Below are 22,793 nucleotides of genomic sequence, written 5' to 3' on the forward strand. Positions count from 1 at the left end.
CTCCCTGACTCAGTTGCTTTCCCATCTGCGTGCACTCATACACTCTCTCACACAAACACACACAAACACACACACACACACACACACACAAGGCTCTCTGCAGGGTACGGCAGCTCCAGTAGCAGCGTTCACTAGCTGGCAGAGGCTGGCAGGGGCTGGCTGACGCAGGCAGTCACGCTGCCGCCACTCGGATGATGGGAGAGTGGGAGGGGAGGAGGGGAGGAGGGGAAGGGGCAGCTGAGGAGATGGAGAGAAAGAGGGAAAGGGAGAGAGGAAGGGAGCTGAGGATGCAGAAAGAGAGGAGGAGAAGGGGGAGGAGAGTGGGCACAGAGTCGTGAGGGAGGCGAAAGGAGAGGAGAGGAGAGGAGAGGAGAGGAGAGGAGAGGAGAGGAGAGGAGAGGAGAGGAGAGGAGAGGAGGATATACAGGCTAGAAGACAATAGAGGGAGCTTTGTGCAAAACATCAATCTTTATCCATCCACAAGCTGACTGAACATGGAGTTGTGGTGGATAGCAGAGAGTAAACTGTCAGCTCAGAGGGATAAGCAGATCTCTTCCTGTCATCCATCACTCCTGTCCATCAGCTGCAGGCATGTTAAAGAAACCCCTGCTACACAAAGGCAGACACTCCACATGGCTCACGGTGTCTGAGTTCAACTGCTTCGGACTGAAAAGCCTCTGCAGTGCAGCTGTACAGACGTGAGCAGCAGCACGCAGAGCAATGCAGCCACAAGGCAGACAAAAGAACTACCTATACAAGAGGTATGTTTCCTACACTGGTGCCAGAATACAAGCTGAGACGACTCTTCAGGAAGTGCTGTCACTGTATATCTTATCACATTTCCTGGTTATAAACACAAGTCTGTTTCTGATTCTGTAACTCTTTAAGTTGCTCTGGTGGGAAGTTCAAAAAGCAAATACTGTATATCCTTTTTCTTCATCCAGCTGTGGGACAAGGTCAACACGTCAAGGCTTCATGAGCTCATAACAGCAGCATATTTAACCCTCTAGGCGCCAGAGTTTATTTAGGAAAATATTCCGTTTGGATTGTAAGATTTCAAAAGGCTGTAGCTTGGAAGTGGTGAGAGATAAATTCATAGTGTAAATGAGAAAAATATTCATAATGACCTAAAGTTTGTGATGGGAGTAAATTTAATCATCTAATTTGCATATTGTGACGTCACCAGGTGACTGAAAGTAACTTTCAGTAAAACGGATTTTTGAACATATTTACACAGAGAAAAAATATTTATATTGTCATCTCATCCTCAAAATAAAGGAACAGGAGTTTGATTGGAGTAAATTTACTAATCTAATTTGTATGTCACCAGGTAAAATTCAGTAAAACGGAATTCTGAACATATTTACACAGTAGATTTTTTTTTTTTCATCCTCTCATCCTCAGAGTAAATGAACAGGAATCTGATAGGAGTAAATGTCCTAATCTAACTTGTAAAAAGAAAAGAAAACTCTCGCCGTGATCAGCGCGTGCTGCTTGTGTGACAGTGTGTGCAGCTGCAGCACCGTCAGTCACTCGTCTCTGACGAGCGATCGTCATCAGAGGGCAAATCGTCCGCTTCTGAATCGCGATCAGCAAAGATCTGTGCAAGCACCTCATCTACACTGTAAAGTCTCTTGGGCATTTTGTTTTTTATTACAAAAATCGCTATCTGTCTCTCGATCTGTCCAGCACACTTCCGCCACCGCTCCGCGGCTCTCTCCTCTCCCACTCTGCCCGCTTAGCCGCTGCCGCTCCGACAGCCGGTGTCGGGTTTCAAACTTTTTTTTCTCAGGTATTTTGCATAGAAACACACCCCCAAATGACGTCAGGATTGAAGCTGAATCTATTGGCTATCTAGTGGTAGCAAGCAGTAACAGCACAAGGCAGTAGATTTAAAGATACAGGCTGTTTTAATGAGCAATGTTGCCTGTCGCAATAATGCGACTTTGGCGCCTAGAGGGTTAAGACACTTTATACACAGCATCACTAAACGGAAACAGATACAGTCACTACTGGCAGGACGGGTTGGTGCTAGACACAAACAGGTAACTCCTGCCACATTTAGTAAAGGAAAACATCCAGCTTACAGTGACGCAATGAATTTTCTACACACTGAAGAGTAAAAGGACCATTCTGCATTTTTAGCCTATCTAAAACACTTCTGAAAATGCTATAAAAAGAACAAGCAAGTGATGGGAAATATTGCCATCATTCACATCTTCAAAGATACACAGCTACGTTCTGTCAGACCGAGAAACTGCGCTACAGAAGTTTGAAGTAGGCTTGTAGTAATTCAGACAACCGACACCATTACACACTCTGTCCACCAGAGAGCACTGGCAATTAGATTTTTAGACTGTAAAATGTCTCGCTCAGTGTGTATCTTGATCACAATTGTTTAAATGGACAAATCTCAGGAATCCATAAAGAAAAAAACAACCTTCTTTGCCTTTAGCATTTACTTAGTCCAATCTCACCACCACAGTCCCTTTATGTATATATATTTTTGTACTTACCTATGCGGAAACTCAACTCCAAACTCCTCTATTGCATAGTAATTTTAGAAATCATTACAGGTGGAGCGGTTAGTCAATTAATCGATCAGTCAATTCATAGAAAATTAATCCAGAACGTTTTTGTTTGTTGATCGATCAGTTATTTTTCACGCAACAAGGATTTACTGCATTTTGTTAGTAATATGAGCATCTTTACATGGACTGAGATTTGAGATTTACATTCAGTGAACTGATTTTCAGTCTGATATAAATTTGTCAGATTGAAATTCACTGGCTGTCGACAGGGTGGAGAGAACAAACGTGAAATGTTAAACTTGAAAATGATTTGTAGGGTAAACATGCAACACACTGTCCTTTATGGTTGTCCCATAACATTGTGACACTGCTAAACTCTAAGTTACTTCAGAAACTGCACTTTTAAAAGGGTACCATTTGTAAGAAAAGTTGATTATTGAGCCTCATTCCCAACTGACAACCCCAATGTGTCCATTTTTTACGAGTTGGGAATGACACTCAAAAATCTACTTTTCTTACAAGAGCTTATAATTGACCCCTCATGACTCCAGACAGACATGTAGCAGGTAACAAACACACACGACTCATGACCTTTTTAAATTATTTCTTTATTTATATATATTTATTTATTCATCTCAGTTTGGTTGATATTCTTTTTAATCATTGTTGTTGCACTTTAGTATTTTTGTACTCAACAGAAATGAACATAAAAACGAAACAAAAAAAGGACAAAATGAACCAATAGAAAACAAAGTGAACCTAAGAAACAGGAGTAGAGCAGAGAGCTGGCTTGCCGAGCAGGGAGGCTGGGATGGAGAGAAAAGACAAGAGGGGGAGGGATGGAAAGGTTAAGACAGAAAAGGGGGGTAGGAGAAGGGTCAGTCTGATCAGGCAGAGGATGTGTGAAACAGCGCTCTCCTCTCAGTTACCTCTGAATCATCTGCAGTGCTTTCCATTCACTCGCGCTGTCCCTTCCTGTGTGCCTCTGCTCTTCCCCCCTACACACACAGATCTGAAACAATAGCTCTGCTACTGGTCACGATATTAGACAAAGTGGAGCCTCTGGTCTTAAATTTAGAGTTTCTATCCTGCCATGGGACAAGACACATGCAATATCTTCCATTCCAGCCCTTTTCCTCTGCAATTCCCGACAACTTTTTACACTTCTTTCCCCTCCAGATCTCAGTTTTGGCTTGGTGTAAACGAAGAGAAAACACAAGAGAAGACCTGAAAGAGGAACGAATGAGAGCTGAATGGAATGGAAACCAGCCTTTTCTGTCCAATGAGAAGCTGACTCATTTTGGAAAGAAACAGAAAATGCACCATATCGAGTTAATTTCATGAAACCATCCCACTCTCACTGTTTACTCACTGTATTCCACTCTTGTCTTAGAGATTTGCCGCTAAAGCTAGTCCTGCTTGCTCTGACGAAGAGTGAAAGTTGGTCAACAGGAAGTGACATCTTGCAAATGGAAAGCACAGGCGCTGTATGACACCATCTACAGCTCTCAGATGTATACAGTATAGCATACAAAAAGTCAACCATGCAGCCAGGTATTGTGAAATCTGGCTGGTATAAACGAACAAGTGGAGCTTTATTCTTTGCACCACAGTCTCTTGCTAGCCCAGTATAGACTCTATAATCAAGGGTATTGTATATGGGAGGACAAATAAGAGGAAAAACAATCAAATTAAATTAAAAAAGGGAGAAAAGGGGGATTCAATCTTCTGCTGTGGTCCCCGGTGTGCTGTAGCCTTCATCTGGCTGTGCTTGAACCTGACTCGACTTCGGGCACAGACATGTTTAATGTGGGCAAACCCTGCCCCGCTCTGACCACAACCTTGTATTTCCTCTGCTGTGGAATTCGAACAGTTCATTCCTATTGTCACCTCCTGAAATGTTTCCCTTTAATGGTTGGGAGGTGCGTCCAGGTGTATCCAACAACAAGATCCATCAAACTGCTCATGAAACGCAGCCTCCCATCTTCCCTTCCAGGCTCGTGCAGGAGAACAAAGCGAGGCCGAAACGAGATAAGTCGAAGTAAACCAAAAGAGGGGAGAGGGGGTTGAGTCAAAGTAGTTGTAGTTTCCTCCTTGGTTGCCATAGTGACAAGGTAAGTTTGGGAGGAGGGGGAGCCATGTCCGTAAGGCGTCATCCGATCAGAAGCCGATGTAGTAAAAGATGGCGGGAGGATCACAGCAGATAGGCAGGGCAGCAAGAGAGAAAGAGAAGTGGGTTTGTCCGTCTCCACACTTGTGATGTTTTGGATGATATGTCAGCTATTTTACAAGTTATTCCCTCGTTTTTTGTCTTTTTTTGTTTTAAAGAGCGTCAAGTCTTTATAGCACCCGAACCAACCCAGACAAAGCCCAAAACCCTGACCCTGTATAGCCTGCCAACAACTACCCCGTTAACAGAAAACAGGCCCAACATCAACAAGAATGACAGTCACAACAACATCGATTGAAATGATACTTTAAAAAGCAACACAAAATAATTACTCTCCTCTTATTCAAGTGTCTCGATATAATAATATTAAAACAAATAAGAACAATCTTTTTTACGACACAGAAAGAGCACTGCCTCTCTTCTCTCTGTCCTCTTTTGGCTAGAAATCTCAAGATTCATAAAACAAAAAAACAAACAAGAAAAGAAAAACATTTTAAAGACATCCGAAAATACAAATGATAAAACAATACCAATATAAAAAAGCCTCCCCAGCAACATCTAAAAACAACAAAAGAAAAAGTAACAAAAACGAAAATATTTGATACAGAAATTGCAATAGCGTTCTATACATGGCATCACTGTACAAGGAAAGGAGCAAATGTCTGGTAAAACTACCCACAATGCAATACACTGTCACTGACACTGGAAAGGAGGATGGAGAAAAGGGGTAACACAAGGTGGGGGCTGCAGGAGGAGGGGAGCGTTGGATTTGAGAAGCAGGGTAACAGCATGACAGAGAGTGAGGGACAGCGAGGAGGGGTGGAAACAGACAGAGAGAGGACAGCTGGAACCGAAAGTGCAGAATTACTTAAGTAATCAAAGAACAATGTTGTCTTCCTTGCAACACAGAACTGTTTTTCCTTTAATAATAATAATAATATTCATTATAATAAAACTCTTTTACAGAAAACAGTAATAACAATAAAAGTAACAATATTGACCATAATGCCTACATGGACATTAGCTGTAAAAATGAATTTTAAACGAAAATAAAAAAAGAAAATGAATGCCAGAACAAACAAAAGAGAAAGAAAAACAAAAACAATGAGAGAGCTGGTTTGTCCTGTGCGATGTCACTGAGCTCCATCTTTGGAGAGCGCGGTTTTTGTTGCCCAGTTTGAGCCTGACCCCAAACACCCACCACCTGGCCCAAAAGGGGGCCACCACTGCTGAGGATTCAGCCCGCTCCGGAATGATCCGCTGCGGAAAAGCAGGACGTGGGAGACACGGAGGAGCAGACTGAACCTCATGGACACCGTTCCCTTCCGCTCACCTCTTCTTCTCAGTCATGCACGCACACACACACGCACACATAAACACTCACACCTAATGTGAATACTTTGGGCTTGTGGCAGCAGTGTGTTTCTTTGTGTTATTGGACTCTATGGTCTTGCAAGTATGACTGTAACGATGCGTTGGCCAATGAGGCACATAATGAAGTATGCCAACAGTTAATAGAAGGGTGAAGGGGGAGGGTTAGGTCAGGGCAGCAGGTAGGTGTGTATGTGTGTGTGTGTGTGTGTGTGTGGGGGGGGACTGGAGTGAGCCAGGTTTGTTGGGGGAGGAGGTGAGGGAGTCGAGTCGAAAGACGGAAGAGTGGAACCCCAATCTAACCATGATGGGAGGCGAAAAGAGGAGACGACCTGCAGCGATGAAAGCTGGATGTCTGCTCAGAAAATGCTGGCACTTTTGAACCCAGAGGCCCCACCTGTGACCCCCACCCTTCTAATGTCTACACCCACCCATACTACCCCCTCCCCCCCTCTCGCGCAGACTGCCATCCCAGGGACAGATGGAGACAGACAGATGGACGTAGAGCGCCCCCACTTGGGCAGACGACGGCGGTTTGGCGTGATGCTGCTCAACTCAAGTCAACACAACTCAGGATGGCTGATATGGACCGCTGTACACAGGATACACCCTGTCCTGAAAGAAGACAGACAGAGGAGAAACAGTGAATTTTTGTAACCTCTGATGATGTCATTAGTGTTGGGAACACCAGGCAGTCTGAAAGACACAGATTAGGTGCATTATGGGAAATGCAGGATCCAGCGTTTCTTTAGCTTTTGGGGTTTTTTTTTGTTTTTTTACCTCCAAACTACACTTGGCTGAATTATTCAGCACATTTATTTGCTGTAAACTTGTTGTGTTGTCACATTAAACTGCAGTTCACTGTTTAACACTTTGAATAGAAACTCTCACGCCTGCTATTTGTTCAGCTTAGTTAGCTCTATTAACTCTGTTGTCCAAACACTCTGCAGGACTCTGCTGCTCATTGGCTGCTATCAGCTCACTAGCTCTCCTCCTGTCGATGGATGGATTTGTTGTTCACAATATAGCGTTATAAGGGGAAAAGTATGGTTCGTCCCCCATCAATATTGAGTTTATTACGTCCTTTCAAGCTTTAGCACTTAATGCTTTTTGTAGGTCTCCAGCATGAGAAGATGTGCTCCGCTCTAGTCATTGCTTAGTTCAGTTTATCATTTGCTAAGTGATAGTTATACTCACACACACAAAAAAAATGCTTTCGTCCTGGAGGTGTCAGGCCACAGGATACCGTTAAGTCTCAAGCCCTGTCATTCTTTTTTAAATCCGACCCTTATAAGTTCCCTAACTTTTTCTAAGTGTCATACTAAATTTTTTCATGACCTGTAAATGAAAGGTCCACAGATGACAGCAACTTTCCTGTCAAAAACAACATTAACAGGACAAAGCGACATCAAAACAAAACGGCAACTAGTTTATGAAAATACTAAATAATCAAAGGCACTTAAAGTCTCTCAGTGTAAAGTCAGTCATAAAAGAAAGAATGTAAACTATAGTAGAACTTCACTGATCAAACATTGTGTGTGTCATATTCGCCCATAAATGAGATCCATTGGTTTTTATTTTACAGTTGAGTTCTTTCCTTGTCTCATTAGCATCAAAAAAGCCGGTATAAGATATGACGAGGTCCAAGAGAGAAATCTGTTTAATAGATGCTGTCAAAGGAGTGAACATTAACAGATAAAATGGACAAATGCAAAGAAAGCCAGGCAATCAATGTTGAGTAAACCATAAGAGCAAGGTCAAAAGCACTTATTATGTGGTTATTATTTAAACTCTATAAGAATGGGTTTCACAGAGTCATTTATGGGCTGATGTGGAGCCAAAAGGCGCCTGCTGGACATGCTGCTCATTAGGATTCAAAAGGTGATGCAGCTTGAGGCTGCACATAGGCCTCAAATATAGAGGAAAATCTTGAATTTACCTGTGCTAGACCCCAGCCTGCTCCATGCTGTACTGCAGGTCAGGGGGCTTGTAGCTGAGGAGCATATCACTGGTGCAGGAGGAGGGGTAGCAAGCCGCCGCATGGAGCTCCCCTTCAACATCACACACTGCATGAGAAACACATATTTTACTGATATGGACAACGAAAATACCACACTATGTTTCAGGAGTATTTAAGGGTAGATGGTTGTATGTCTCCCAACTGACCAGACTCTTCCCTCTGATGCAGCTGCTGGCTTCCTGTCAGTGACGTCTGGCTGAGAATGTCCGACATGCGAGCGGAGCTTAGTGCCTTCCCGGCCAACAGGCTCATCCCAGACATGGGGTCTGCCTGATCCTGGACACAAAGTGAACATTTTAGACACGTAAAAAACCTCCTGATATTTAATGAACAGCTTCAAACCACTAGGATGAGTCATAACTTTCTTTGAATGATTGACTGTGCTGATTGTGTGTCAATGCCCCCAAAAAACATCTAAATCAATACGACTTCCAGGTTCATGCAGTCATGCAAATATTTACTTTCTTCCTTCAGCTATCATCCCAGTAAACAGGCTCTAACAAGCTGGACAAGCTGATGTGTCATCCTCTACAACATGCACCCAGCTAATATTAACATGCCATACAAATGTGAGATGGTTCCCGCCACCCTTTTTTGCTTGCTGTCACACTTAAGAGTACATTGAAAAGCCTGGTTTGATGAGTCATTCTTCATGCTGGAGGCCTAACTACAGACAAAACAAAGTGTGATCAGTGTGGTTTGTAGAAACTAGCAGTAAGGTTTCACTCACATAGGCATCGTCACAGGTCTGGATGGTGTGGTGGCGCTGAAGCTGTCCACGGGACCTATAGGCGTCACCCTGGGGACCTCGCGAATAGCCCACACCATTATGATCAGGCACCTCCATAGCCTGCCCTTGGGGCCTGCACTCTACATGCTCAGAATCTGACAGAAAAGAGTGCATGAACTGAATAAACTGTGATATCACTTTTCCAAGAAAAGTACATTACAAAATATAATAATAATATAATATCTGAGATCTTTTACAGCCAGAAGCTGTACTAGATATGTAGATCAGCTATGCCAAATGGTCTTACCTCTAGCTGCTGGAGCATTCCTTATATAGCCACCATGCCTGTGTGTGGGGGAGCTGTAGGGTGGGGTGCCTCCTCGGGGAGGCCCCAGGAGCTCATGACTTTCACCTGCCTTGGCCAGCAGACCCTCGTGCGGGTGGTGGTAGCCAGTCGGCACCTCATCCTCCTCCATGCTCTCTGAGTGAGGTAAGCTGGGGCAAGGTGCCTGGGCTGGGTGCTGCTGCGGCTGAACCTCTGGGGGTCGAATTTGGAGGAGATGGTGGTAGTGTTGGCCTCCGGAGGCACCCTGTGGTGCCTGTGGCTCCAAGCTTTCCCCCTGGCTCAGCTGGCGGAGAAGCAGCATCTCTCCATACTCTTGGGGTGCTCCGCTGGGTGGTGTGGGGGCTGCTTGGCATGGCCGGGGGCTTTGCCTCTTCAGCAAGGCAGCCAGGTCCTGGGGGGGCAGCCTGGGGTCGGCGTGGCCTGTTAAAGAGTGGCGGGGGGACAGGAGGCCCTGCAGGGTGGGAGTGACATGCTGCTGTGGGGGGCGGTAGTCCAAGGGAGTCGGGGAGAGCAGGGCCTGCTGTAGTGTAGAGGGGGTGCCGTAGTTGCCAGTTCCCACCACCCCGCTCTGGTAACCATCCAGCCCGGGGACTTTTAAGGAGGCTCCCTGCAGGTAGGGGCTGTAGGAGCCGACCACTCCGGAGGGGCCCCGGGAGGCGGCGTCGCCAGAGAAGAGGTGGGGATTGAACTGAGCCTGGTCATAGCCCGATGTGAAGCGGCCAAGGCTGCGACTGGAGGGAAAGAGGGAATGCAGAGGGTAATTAGTTACAGGTTATCTAACATCAACATGGTCCCACCTCACCCAGCTCTCAACAATCTACAGAAGGCCTTCATTAAATCATCACACACAGACTGCCTAGCAAACACTTAAGGTCAAGTACAGGTTCAGGTATTCACTGAGAGATGTAACGACACTTTCATAGGATAAATGTGATTGTTACAAGCTCTCTCAGTGAAGGCAGTCCTGTCCATTAGGGTGATGATGTCAGTGGACACAGGACGACTGATCTCCTTCTCTACATACACTTCCATAAAATTTACATCCAGCCACTCACCCAGCTATACTGTGGTGGAGAATTCGTTGAGGATGCCATCTCAGCAAAGTCGATGAAGGATTTACATTAATTTTCTATACTGATAACAAAGAGTGTCCTCAAAGTCTGCCCTCTCACATGTTAAATCTCTGTCATGACCAGCAGTATTACTGTCGAAGTTTCAAAATAAAATTTGTAGAAAATCAAGGGACATGGCAGAAATGTAAAACACGAACAAAATGAGAATGAATGAAACATGCAATGGTAAACATAAAAAAATACAACAAATAGCATGAAGGTGTCTGTTGCGAGTGGTGATCATGGATATTAATACAACAAAAATAAAACTGAGACAGAAGGAGACACAGAAAAAGTCCATTGGTATTGTTGGGAGGGTTTGGCCTCCATCAGGGGACGTGGTGACAGGATGGGTGGGGTCACCTGTGCGACTCTGCGTTGTCTGCGCTCAGCTGCTTCCCAAGGACTCGGTGTCCCCCTGGCGTGGACAAAAAGCTGCCCTGCCTCTGCGCCCCACCTCCCAGCTCCACTTCCTGAACCTGAATGGTCACCTGTACAAACAGTCGATGTCAGAACATTAACAACAACAATTCACATAACCCTCAGCAGAGAGAAAAATTACAAAAACAAAATGTCATCGGCTCTTGCAATAACCTGCTGTTGCTGAGGTACACCCTGTGCCAATGGGACGGTGGGGCGAGCAGATGCTGCTTGTTGATTGGTTGGTATAGAGACTCGTGGCATGCCTGTGGGAGGTGGGCTGCCACTCTGGCCCTGATACAGCGCCGGAGTACCGTGCTGGTACTGTACTGACGATGGACCTCCTAGGAGAGGAAAGGAGACGTAAGACTAAATGTCTGTTACTCCCTTTCAACTTTCTATTTCCCCGACTGGCACCCTAACTAACTGTCCTGTTGCAATGAGTAGATAAAAACTGTTGTTTGCACATAATAATCCCAAGTTATTGTGTTCTTGGTGACCATGGTTGCACATGAAAAATCATCAGTATAAAATACACCTTCTAGAGCATTATTCATAACAAAATGTGAAAAATGAATGTACAGTATATGTCTGTGTTTGTGTGCAGATGACAAAAGCCTGTGAGCAAGCCTGGCACCTAGTATGCATTTCAAAAGTCAGTATGTAAAATGTAGTAAGTCAACTGTCATATAGCCATGAATAACGAATGTTTATTAAGGCTAGCATGTGACTGAACGGTCAAAACGGAGCTTTGAAATAACCAGTCATCCAATTATCTGTCTCAAAGATTACGATCAGAATAGTTGTCTATTTTTATTTTGACAATTGATTAAACAATATTGATTTCAGCTTCTTAAATAGCAATATTTTCTGGGTTTTTTTGTTTTACTCATCAATGACAGTGAACTAAATCTCTCTGGGTTGTCGACAAAACAAGACATTCGAGGATACCAATTTGGGCTTCCGGAAATACTGACATTTTATAGACCACACAACTAAATGATTTAGGGAAAATAATCAACAGATTAATCAACAATGAAAATATCATTAGCAGCAGCCCAAGATCTATCCATTTCTAAAATCCAAAGCTATATAAGCCACTGCATCTACATCTGTAACAAGAAAAGAAGCATTTAAACACTCGCAACTGTATTACTAACCATGCCCTTGCATTATGCCTGCAGAGCCAGGCGGAGGGCTCTGGTTGGGCTGTCTGAAGAGGTGGTTGCTGGGATGTGTTGGCGGAGGGCTGGAGGGCTGGATACGCAACCTGAGGGAGGACAGGACAGAGTAGGAGAGGAGAAGAGAGAGATACGACAATGATGTAACACTTCAGTCGATAGCACTGCACCACAGTATCAAGTTCATTGTTCAATAGCTGGTGAGTAATACGTGTGTGTGTGTGTGTGTGTGTGTGTGTGTACCTCTGGAGCTGGTGGGTTAGGTGACTGGGCTGGCTCTCTCCATGGCCTAAAGACAGACCCTGCAGATAAAAAGAAATTCCATTTGACTCAAAGCCTAAATATGATAATTTCTTAATGTGATCAAGACTTTGCAAAGTACATGTGTCCCAAAGAAAGAAATCAAGTTGAGGGGACAATTAAGCCACAGTGCAGGATATTTAAGCCTAACTAAACTAACTAAATAAATAGCACTTTCTTCTATACTTAATAGATACCTGCATAACTGAATATAATGCATACAAAATTGAAGAGATGCTATAAGCTTTCACAATGCAAGTATGATCACAATGCTTTAAGAGTTGCCGTAGCCCAGCTCAACCCATCCTGCATGAACAATTATAAACAAACATCATGGATGTGGCCTATATGACATGTCTATGACAGCAGTCTGACAGGTTCAAATACCTGGATTTGCTGGTGGAGGATTTGTTGCTCTTGCTGGTAGAGGACATGCTGTTGCTGGGTGTGCTCCAGGAATCGCTCATCCTGTTGGGCAGCGTACATTTTTTGGAGCTGCTCACACTCCTGTTGGAAACACAGACACGGACCCCACAAATGAATTTACATGCAAATGAACATGGGAAGTAAGTGTCTGAAATTTTGTTGGGATGCATATTATTGGATTTTCACCGTCATTCAATATGCAAATATTAAGTAATTCTGGCTGATTTCCAATGCCAATATGTGCACACATTTTTTTCACATAATTGCGGAACACGTCAAGATTTTTGTAGTGGAATTAACATATTATTATGCCTACTCTTATGTTTCTCATGATATAATTCCTGGCCAATGGCAGTATGTCAGTTTAAAGCCATTATCAGCCAAATCCGATGACGTGTCAATATTATTCAGCAGCATCCCTAAACTTAAGTTTTTCAAAGCTTACAAGGAATAGCTGATGAGAAAAACAATGACAAAACTTGGTGCATGTCAAAAGTTTATTCATGATTCTTGTTGAGTAAAAATGTATCAACAGTAAGCTTACAACAGTAACAGCTTACAATAACAGTAGGAAATCACCATCTTGCTAGCAATTGTAACTGTAGCAAATTTCAGTACTAATCATATCCAAACATACACATTCTGCTTTGTCTTAGAACTTCATGATGTAAAATGGCATGAACATACCATTAAACTACTGCTTTGGTAAATTATGCTAATCACATTTAGTAAGAACTAATTGCACTGCAAATGACAAAAAGCACACCTTTTCAAGTCTGAACCAATTTCTTGCTGTGTATGATTGAGATGTTGAAGCCTAATTTCTCTAAGCACTTTCTGAAGTCCGAACTCTCTGATACATTAAAATCTGAAAGGATGCAGTGAACTATTTTGTCACTGTCCTGTAATATTTTATATTTTATCCCCGTTATGCTTTGCCCTTCAGGAGATGCTCCGTGTTGAAACCATAGAAATAAACCACCCCAAGTTTATCAGGGTGATGTGATAGGGCTGTACCCGACTCAAGATTTTAATCAGTCGAATCGGATCAGCTTTTTTTCAGTTTAGCGCCACATTGAACTTCTTTATCAGCCCACATCTCTATGTTTTACTTGCAGCTTCAGATTTTTGTTTGAAGGCATTTCTTCACCATCCGTGATGTGAAAACATCAGATTTCCACACAGTCAACGTAGTTCATAGTTCGGTTAATAGTTCTGCTAATAGTTCAGTCATAAAATCCCAGTGCACTCTGACGCTGACGCTACACATTTTGAGGCCCTAGGCCAGATTAGGATTTGGTACCTGAGATGTTATCCCTGTGCATTTTCATAAACTTCTATGTTGTATCCTGTTTTTGTAATGTACTCGGACAAAATCAACATACACAATAATATTAACACTACAATTTGCCAGAAATTACAAATTTTACCTGGGACCCACTAAATTTCCCCATGACCCTCTCAAATGTCCACCTGTGGGTCCCAGGGACTCACTATATCAAAAACCTATCAACATCACTGCTGAGGTCATATAATTGTCCCTGCACTTGTTTATTCTGAGTTTCTTCCCGCGTGATCTTTTCAGGGGTCCTTCTGGCGTATAGGTCATTGTGTGTTAACCCCTCTTTTATCCATATTAACCTTTTAACACTTGGGAGTAATGATAATCCCAGCACGTCAGTACATGCCTCAGATGAAGCACCCACTGCTAACATGATGATTATCCTCCTCCCTACCTACGCCTCCGACGGGGTGAGGTAATCTCATTGCAGTGTCACTGCGAATGATGTGATGTCTGAAGAAGCAGCTTGAGGTTTTCTCAGGTGAACAAGGCCTTAAGTAACACTGTATGTTGTGTGTCAAGATTACAGTAAGTCTAAAAATTGTGTCAGTTTTTATCGGTGATGCTTGGACCGGTTCACCTAGTTTACACATTGGTACATCGCTTGATTATTAACCGCAAAAAAGCAGGATGAAGATCAGTGAAGCCATATCCGGACCTGACTTTTTATGTCCGTCATCAAGATGTCTGCACTTTTCATTTTGACCATTTTATGTCAGGATCATCAGACATTTACCTCTGTTTGAAGGCAAAATCCTGTTTGGGTGGTATTGTTTCAAACACCATGGGCAAATCAAATACCTCCATTTTATGTCATTTAAAGGGCTGATAACAACCCAGATTCTGAAAACTTTATGATGCAGAGTTAAACGTAGATAAATATAGAAAGCAATCAAACTCTGTTTACTGACAACAGATTTACGAAGTGTTCCTGAGCCCATGGAGTAATATCATTAATACAATCATGTGTTTCACAAAGTGGTGAACCTCACGCCATCCTTGCTTGTGAACGGCTGAGCCTTTCGAGGATGTACCCAATCATGATACTATCACCTGTAACCACTGAACCTGTTTAGTGGTTGACTGTTCAAAACAGGTGCTTTTGGAGCATTCTAAAACTTTCCCAGTCTTTTGTTGCTCCCTTCCCAACTTGTGCTGCCATCAAATTCAGAATAAGCATAAATTTATTGTAAAATATCAAATACATCTACTTTGTGCTTTTTCAATTGCGTATTTGTCAGCAAAGAATTAGCAAATTATTAGATTATTTCCCACCCAACAGAAAAGAGTGGACATTTTCATCACTTTTCTTCTCTGTTGGCCACCATTACTGTCAATACTCCTCCAAGATAACCCAAGATAACAACTGCTCTGCCAATTCTGCTGTATGTGTAGCTACTTTGTCACCTGGACTCAACACACACCATTAGTTAATCACACATCCTTTTCTGTGACCATTGCCCTGCTGTCTTAATCTTCCGTCTAAGATGTGACCATCATGCCATGTCCAATTTTTCTAGTCCAACTTCAGTCCCAGCAGAATGAGTCCTGGGTATCTTTAGTAGCAATGCTGTTTACAAACAAGTAAGCTTTCCTTTTGTGATGCTACCTGTGACCCTGTTTCCACCTTTCACTTTAACCTCCTGCTCATTACCATGCTGCTCAAAGGATAAGACTGTACCTCTGATGCAAAGACGTCAGAAGCTCGTGAAAGCCTGATTTGAACTCCAGGAGCATAATGCAGTTAATCTGAGTTGAATAATGGCACTAAGCTCAACCAATTTAACACTGAAGATCTTTTTAAAAACGCACCGACCAGAAATTAGCAGACTAAAAGCTAACTTAAAAAAAAGCAAAAAGGTTTAGATAAAAATATTATATTTCAAAACCATCAACTAATCAGAAATGACAAAGACAAGATTTAATCACAGTAAGCTCAGATCCCACTCTGTCTTTTTTCAACATTCGCTTCTTGCTGTAGCTTGACTGTTTCTGTTATGCATTGAAATGATAGCTGGGACCGCAGGAGAGAGCATAAGGGGGCTCCTACACTGATTGCTGCATCACTAAGTGTAGCTCAGCTCATAAAGCAGATTTGCAGTGCCAGGGATCTTTCTTTGTATTCCTACGAGAGTCAAAATTGCATCAGACTAGCTGCGATGCATCACTATTTCTGCACTTTTTGCCCGAGAGCCAAATATGTTGCATCACCGTTTGCAAGCCCCTAGCAGTCCTCGTTCTTTGAGCAGTTTAAAATGCAGGGGGGTTGAAGCAAAGCAGGGAATTTCTGAAATCTCAGCACCTGGTGAAGTAATTGTTTGGTATTGATCAATAACTATCGATCCTCCACAGAACTGTGACCATATTATCTCCCAGACAGAGAAGAAAACAATGACATGTATCTTTTCATAAAACTAAGCAAGCAAGAAAGAAACACAATGATATCTCTTGAAATTAGGAAGAATGATGTACCTGTTTGAGTTGCTTAATGAGGCTGCTGTTCTCTAGATGAGCCTTGAAGGCCTGAATGGTGGCGGCACCGTCAGAGAACCGTCTGACAGGTGAGAAGCGCTCCATGGGGAGATGAAGGGTGTTACAGTCCTTATAGCTGGATCTGTGGAGGGGACCACAGGGAGCAGACACAAACAGTACACAAACACACACACACACACACACACACACACACACACACACACACACACACACACACACACACACACACACACACACACACACAAAGACAAAACATGACAGATAACACAGACACATTGACACACACATAATCAGTCATACAGACACAAGAACAGACACATGAGAAGCTTGAGCTCTACAAACCTGCACAAATGTTACAAGTCAAAGTATCTGATGACCATATGTTGAGTGTAAAAAACATCAGGACCACAAAATTCACACAACTGATGTGTCAAGCGAATCCAGTAGCTATTCTTCAAATTACTTCATCCATCATGTCAATCATGACAGAGGAGAAGACAGGCCATGGAGGGAATTTTAACTTTGAAGAACTGTGCAAAAACGTGGTTGAAAGCTGGTCCCAATATTTTGACTGTTGCACAGTGACTATATATCACTTTTAAACCCATTCACTGCATCTCATTTACAGCTGATGTCAATGAGACCAAAACATTTCTGTAGGAAATACATCTTTCATTAGAAAATGGCCAGCAGATCAATTTATCTGCTGATCAAAGTGTATTCCATGAACACAGATACAGCTTCTAGCTTAACACATCCACTGTAGCTCAACAGAGCATGCTTCTTTTAACAACAGGCACAAATTCATCTTCATCAAGCCACAACAGGTTCTGCCTACCACTGCATCCATACACAAAGCATCCACTATCTCAAAAGATTTTCTACACTGAGTTGGAAGAAGATGATACTTATGGGAACAACATCTAGAATTACTACATGGACAACACCTCAACAGAAAAATATGACTGTGAAAGTACAGAGGTAGTGATTTAGCTTTGAGGGTCTGCTCATTTGAGAACATCAGCTAAATCTTTGGAGTGAACCTGTCACATACCTGCTCTTCCCAGGTTTGTGAGAGAGAAACAGCTATTTTGAATCAACCGGTGACGTGGAGACATGTGTCCCACCCTCAACCTCCAACAACACTGCTGAAAAAAATGTCCTTTCTGTTCGGAAGGTGCACAACTTTCACCTGATGTGAGAACATTGTGTGTGTGAGATCAGCTTTGTGTGCAAGTGAGAGTGTGTGTGCGTGTGAGAGAAAAAGAGTTAGGCTCAAAATGCCTATTTAATGTGAGTGTGTGTTTGTGTGTGTGTTTGTGCATATACAGCTCGGAGCGGGCGTGTCCCCTCACCGGGTGTGTGTGTCGGGGGCCCAGCCCACCCTCTGGCGGGGGCCCTGGGGTCGCTGTGACTCTGCCGAGGGCTCGCCATGCGATGTGCTCGTGAGCGCGTGCGTCGTGTGCCGCTTGGAGCGGTTCGCCAGGTACCTGGGCCGCAGGGAGGGGGGAGGACGGGGGTGAGGGTGGGAGACAGGAAGCAGCGCTGGTCAGCTCTCTGTCCTCATTGGCTAATGGAGACGGGGGGGAAAGGCCCGCCCCTTCCCACCTCTGCCAATGGGTGCCATCATTCATATAATCTTAGCCAATCATAAAAAACATGAAATAAAATTACACCATAGATGGATGTTATAGCTTATGGGTATCCCACAAACACCCAGTTTCCAATTTGAGGATTGGACTGGTTGCAGTTTTTTTTTAAATCATTGGTTTTGCAAGCTTCAGGGTTAGCAAAGCTGTGTGAGAAAAGTGAGAAAGTCTGGAGAATAATTTGGCACTTGCTAAAATAAGAAAGATATAGAAGTTGTTGGCCAAAGACTTTGAGAGATAGGAGGGTTGGATTTGGTGGCAGATTCAGTTTGGAACTGTGGCAGAAGGCACTTGCGCGATGGAGAAAGGAGAGATGGGGTAAGCACCACAGCAGAGTGGCCACCTCCCGTGGAAAAAAGCAGAGCAGCCTAGAGGCACTCACTCCCAGCAACCCAGGACACCAGCGAAGTCTACAGAAGGTGCTGTCTGAAGAGGACCAGCTGGGAAACCCTAACCTGGACTTCTGAATCCAACAACACAGCTCTACATACTAAACCTTTACCTGTCCTTCCCTTGGCCTTATGTCAGCTCTTTCTATGTCAAAGTTCTTATTATGGACCGTTCTACATTCTTGCACATGTCTATGAACATCCACTGCATGGTTCCAGTATATGTTGTGTAAGCCCAGTGTTTTACCCTGCTTTTCTTTTTTTCTTAGCAGTTAAGTGGATTTAATGATTATTATGTCACTGTCCTGATGTATTTCAGGCATGTAAAATGTTTGTTTCCATAGAAGTCAGTGATGGAGATCTGTATTACGAACTACAACTGGTAAACCATTTTAAATGGCGTGAGAGTTTTAAAAATGTATGCTTTTAGAAAATTACTAATTTTTAAGCTAGCTATCCTTATTTCAACATTTACACAGAACCCATCAACCTGTAGTCACAGGTTATGGGCCCTCCAGAGAATCCAGTTTAGACAGCACCTCTGTACAGTATAGCCCTTCACCAAAAACTATCATCGTGGGTTACCTCTGTACTGCCTCTTGGTCTGGCTCTCCGTCTGAACCCTCCTCATCCACGGGAGCTACTGCAGGGATAGGGTGCTGAGAGAGGCAGAGTTCATCAGTCAATACTCCTGGAGTTTACATCAGAGGAGAATATACAAATTGCACACACAGAAATCCAGATCCTCACCGGGCTGGTGACAAGTGGTGAGGGCCCCCGGGGCCTCTTGAGGAGCTGAGCGTGTAGTTGAATGTTGGCCCCGCCATCGGAAGCTCTTCGACCAAGAGGCCCCATGCCGTTGAGCAGCTGCAGAGTAGGTGGCTGCAGCAAGGACTGCTCCTGAAGGATGAGCAAACACAAGGAGCCAGATTAAGAGACAAAAAACAGTACAGTTGATATTTAGACCCTCCACATGTAGGTTTCTACAAATGTCTTCCATAGGCCTTCTGTTGACCACACACCAAATCTAACCCAACTGACTGTACCTTGTACTCCAGCTGCTGCGTGGGCTGCAAGCTCTGTGTGGGCATAAGAGTGTGCATTTGGCCCATTGTGGGGGCCAGCGTGGGGAAGGGGGGCTGGGGCACTGCACCACGGGGGAAACCTGGTGGCAGTTTCTGGAGGTCCTCCTGCATCTCTGTCCTGTGGCGAGAGGAGGCAGAAAGAATGTTAATGTGCTAGAAACTAGCTCATGTACTGGTTAATGTCTAATTTGGAATTGATGATTAGCATGCAAATTAAATAACCTACACTCCACTATCCCTGTAGGTCACAGTTATAGAGTAAAAATCTTCGTTTGATACTGTAGCAATAACAGAAACATCACTGATAGTGGGTTAGAGAGTTGTGTTTATGCATTACCTTTGGTCTGGTACCCCCACAGTGTGCCGCCTCATTGAAAGGTAGCGAGCCATGGCCTCTGGAGATGGTTCCTCCCCTTCATCACTGTCCAGTGCCATGCTGCCATCCGGCTAAACAATAAATACACACACATTTGGTCATTAGCAATTACCTTTGGTAGTGTGTGTTGCATGGCTGTGTTCATGCACATAATATTTAAATGTATTTTAGTTCTAATGTACATGCTTTAAAGTTCAGGTATTATATTAAAATCTTTGCTGCAATGCAGTGATCTGACACATTCTTCTGTTTCACAGCATTTGTGAGTCAGATTTTAGGCTCTGTGAGTTTTGTTTGAGTGTGTGTGCACGAGTGTATGATAATGTGTGTCTGATCCTAGTCTATGAGATGGATAAGGGGCTACACTTACTGTAAGAAAACTGTCAGCACAGACTATTAATCATGGACAGACAGTGAATACAAAACGTGCAAATCGTCAGAAACCAGTCAAACTCTAAGTTAGAAGAAGTCAGGTTGGAGCCATGGACAGGATTTCAAATCCTCGAACAAAAGTCCTGCCTGTACCTAGCTTGCTTATCAGGCATGATGACCCTCACTGGTGGCCACCCACTGCCAGGCTGACGCAACCAGGTCGACTCACCTCAACAATCTGGTTCTCTGGGTTGATGAGCTGGACATGGGGAACAGTCATGCTAACAGGATTACCCTGTGGATCCGTCTGCTGGGCACGCACACAAACGCACGCACGCACACACACACACACACAGGGCATGTAAGGATTGCACTAATTTTCAAACAATCTCATTAGTGCAATGGGATTGGCAGATGTGGGTTAAAGCCAATCAAATCCATTCAGTGGATAGACATGATGACCACTGTTGTTTAGACTGATGAAACAGTATATATATTTACCTATTATCAATTCATAGTATAGTACAGTAATACATTTGATTAATCAGCTATTGAGAGGGTGTGTTAAGATCAAGTGGTGGCTTTAGAAAGCTTGATCACAGCAATAAAAACCTGACGTGGATTAGCCCTAGTTCTCCAAAATATCATCAAATTCTGTTAAAAATTGACATATGTCGGCTGTAAAGTCACCATCGCATTATTCAAACACCAAAAGATAATAAATTACCTGTACAGCGTTAACAGGATAGCTAATGGAGCGCGGTGTGGGTGGGGCAACAACAGGCAGGGTCTTGTGTTTCTTGAGGCGGTCAGCCAGCAGACTGTAGATGGCACTGTAGTGATCGTATGCATCTGTTTGTAGGGACTAGAGAGGAAAAATCAGGAAAGAAATAAGTTGCTGAGGTGACGCTTGACAAAAGGGAGCATCAGTGCAAGTCAGCTAAGTTTGTGTCCAACCTGAAGTGTGCGCTCTCGGTCCAGACCCATCTCAGACATGGCTATCAGCACCTGTTCAATGATGAGCTCTGTCTCTCTTTCCGTCTTCACCTGCTCACACTCGGCTATCAACTGGAAGGAAGAAGAGATGAGGGGAGAGTTGATAGCAAACTCTCAGGGTAGTGGCAAATATGTCACAGTTTGGAGCACCAACTCCATTGTGAAAATTAAGTTAAAGGAATAGTTTGACGTTTTGGGAAATGGTCAAAGTCATTGTCATCAAATTCTCACTAATAGTTGCAAAATGACATACAGTGGGCAGCACAGTGGAAGACAATTACCAAACACCAGTGTGGAAAATTAGACAGGTGAATTTTTCTTTTTTTTTTTTGATTATTACATGACCCTGCCTTGAGTCAAAATATCAAGTACTATACACTTCTAGTGGGGTCTCACCCTGTCGAAGTCTGGGTCCGGGTCTCCTAGTCTCATCCATTTGTTCTTACAGATCTGCTCCATTGTCAACCGTCTGCTGGGCTCCAGCACTAACATGTGTCTGATCAAGTACTCACAGTCTGCAATAACACACATACATATATAACAAACATAAATTCAAGCTGACCAAAGGCAGTGTTTAAGGTGTGGAATTTTGACCAATTTGAGCGCTATCTGAGCAATGTTTTCATGAATGGGTTCCTATTTTCTTTGTACTTTGCACAAGGATGCACATAGTGAACCATGAGTGGGAAAATTCACAACCTACCATTTTTCTCACACTATTGCTCCGATTATCAATTTGTGGCAGTAGCCAGCAATAAATAAAACAGTAATGCCCTAAACAAAGGCAATGAGGAAGAAGACTGCTAGCAAGTAGGGGTGGGAATCTTATGTTTTCAATTCCGATTCAGAGGACTACGATGTAGGGGCAGGTAAAAAAAAAAAAAAAAAAACTGATTGGAATCTATTCACAACTGTCAAAATCGATTTTCTAAATCCTAATGATGTTTACAGAACGAAAAGAGCGGCGATAAGCAGTGACAAACGAGACCAGCTGACCTCGCTATAAAAGCTAACAAAACACACACTGCAGCATTCAACACGTTAAACAAACTGTGGTGAAGAAAATTAATGCTCAGTCCATTTTACCTCAAAACCCTGCTTCTGCTCAGCGTCTTGTACAATGATGGACCCGCCCGGAGCAAACCGTGCAGCAGAGAGGCTGCTCTCACTGCTAGACTTATATTAATAACATAGCAGAGCACATCCCCTTATTTTGTTATTGAATAAATGCTTTCAAATCAATAAATTATTGCTGTTAACTTTTTAAAATGAAAAGGGAGATTGTTTATCTTAATTTCCAGTTGTGCCTTATATATTGTATTTCAGCAGATTAAGGAACCCAATTAAAGAAATGAAAATAGTAAATAGAAAATATCGTCCCCTTTCCTATTCATTCAATAATCGATTTTGAATCTAGAATTGTTTTGAGACAAAAACTGATTGTGAGTTGGATCGGACAACCAAGAATCAAAATCAAAATCAAA

At 43.3% G+C, this 22,793-nt stretch overlaps 1 protein-coding gene across 3 annotated transcripts in view; it reads right to left on the reverse strand.

Moving 5' to 3' along the window:
* Nucleotides 1-3,123: 3,123 nt before the first annotated feature.
* Nucleotides 3,124-22,793, reverse strand: part of sik3 (SIK family kinase 3) — a 37,183-nt gene continuing 17,513 nt past the window's right edge. Inside the window, exons 7-26 of one of the 3 annotated variants that reach the window (XM_073462522.1) lie at nucleotides 21,706-21,824; nucleotides 21,271-21,381; nucleotides 21,041-21,178; nucleotides 20,543-20,620; nucleotides 19,903-20,012; nucleotides 19,527-19,683; nucleotides 19,231-19,380; nucleotides 19,066-19,139; nucleotides 17,798-17,932; nucleotides 16,422-16,563; nucleotides 12,569-12,688; nucleotides 12,125-12,183; nucleotides 11,861-11,970; nucleotides 10,875-11,044; nucleotides 10,644-10,771; nucleotides 9,130-9,899; nucleotides 8,823-8,977; nucleotides 8,239-8,368; nucleotides 8,012-8,138; nucleotides 3,124-6,687 (exon numbers count right to left, since the gene is read on the reverse strand). In XM_073462522.1, the coding sequence (XP_073318623.1) occupies nucleotides 8,017-8,138; nucleotides 8,239-8,368; nucleotides 8,823-8,977; nucleotides 9,130-9,899; nucleotides 10,644-10,771; nucleotides 10,875-11,044; nucleotides 11,861-11,970; nucleotides 12,125-12,183; nucleotides 12,569-12,688; nucleotides 16,422-16,563; nucleotides 17,798-17,932; nucleotides 19,066-19,139; nucleotides 19,231-19,380; nucleotides 19,527-19,683; nucleotides 19,903-20,012; nucleotides 20,543-20,620; nucleotides 21,041-21,178; nucleotides 21,271-21,381; nucleotides 21,706-21,824 (2,978 nt within the window). In that variant the 3' untranslated portion in view covers nucleotides 3,124-6,687; nucleotides 8,012-8,016. Of the gene's footprint in view, nucleotides 6,688-8,011; nucleotides 8,139-8,238; nucleotides 8,369-8,822; nucleotides 8,978-9,129; nucleotides 9,900-10,643; nucleotides 10,772-10,874; nucleotides 11,045-11,860; nucleotides 11,971-12,124; nucleotides 12,184-12,568; nucleotides 12,689-16,421; nucleotides 16,564-17,797; nucleotides 17,933-19,065; nucleotides 19,140-19,230; nucleotides 19,381-19,526; nucleotides 19,684-19,902; nucleotides 20,013-20,542; nucleotides 20,624-21,040; nucleotides 21,179-21,270; nucleotides 21,382-21,705; nucleotides 21,825-22,793 lie in introns of all 3 variants that reach the window. The other 2 variants (XM_073462514.1, XM_073462528.1) reach the window with 2 other exon arrangements.

Source organism: Pagrus major, chromosome 2 (genome assembly GCF_040436345.1).
Source record: "Pagrus major chromosome 2, Pma_NU_1.0".
Lineage (NCBI taxonomy): Eukaryota > Metazoa > Chordata > Actinopteri > Spariformes > Sparidae > Pagrus > Pagrus major.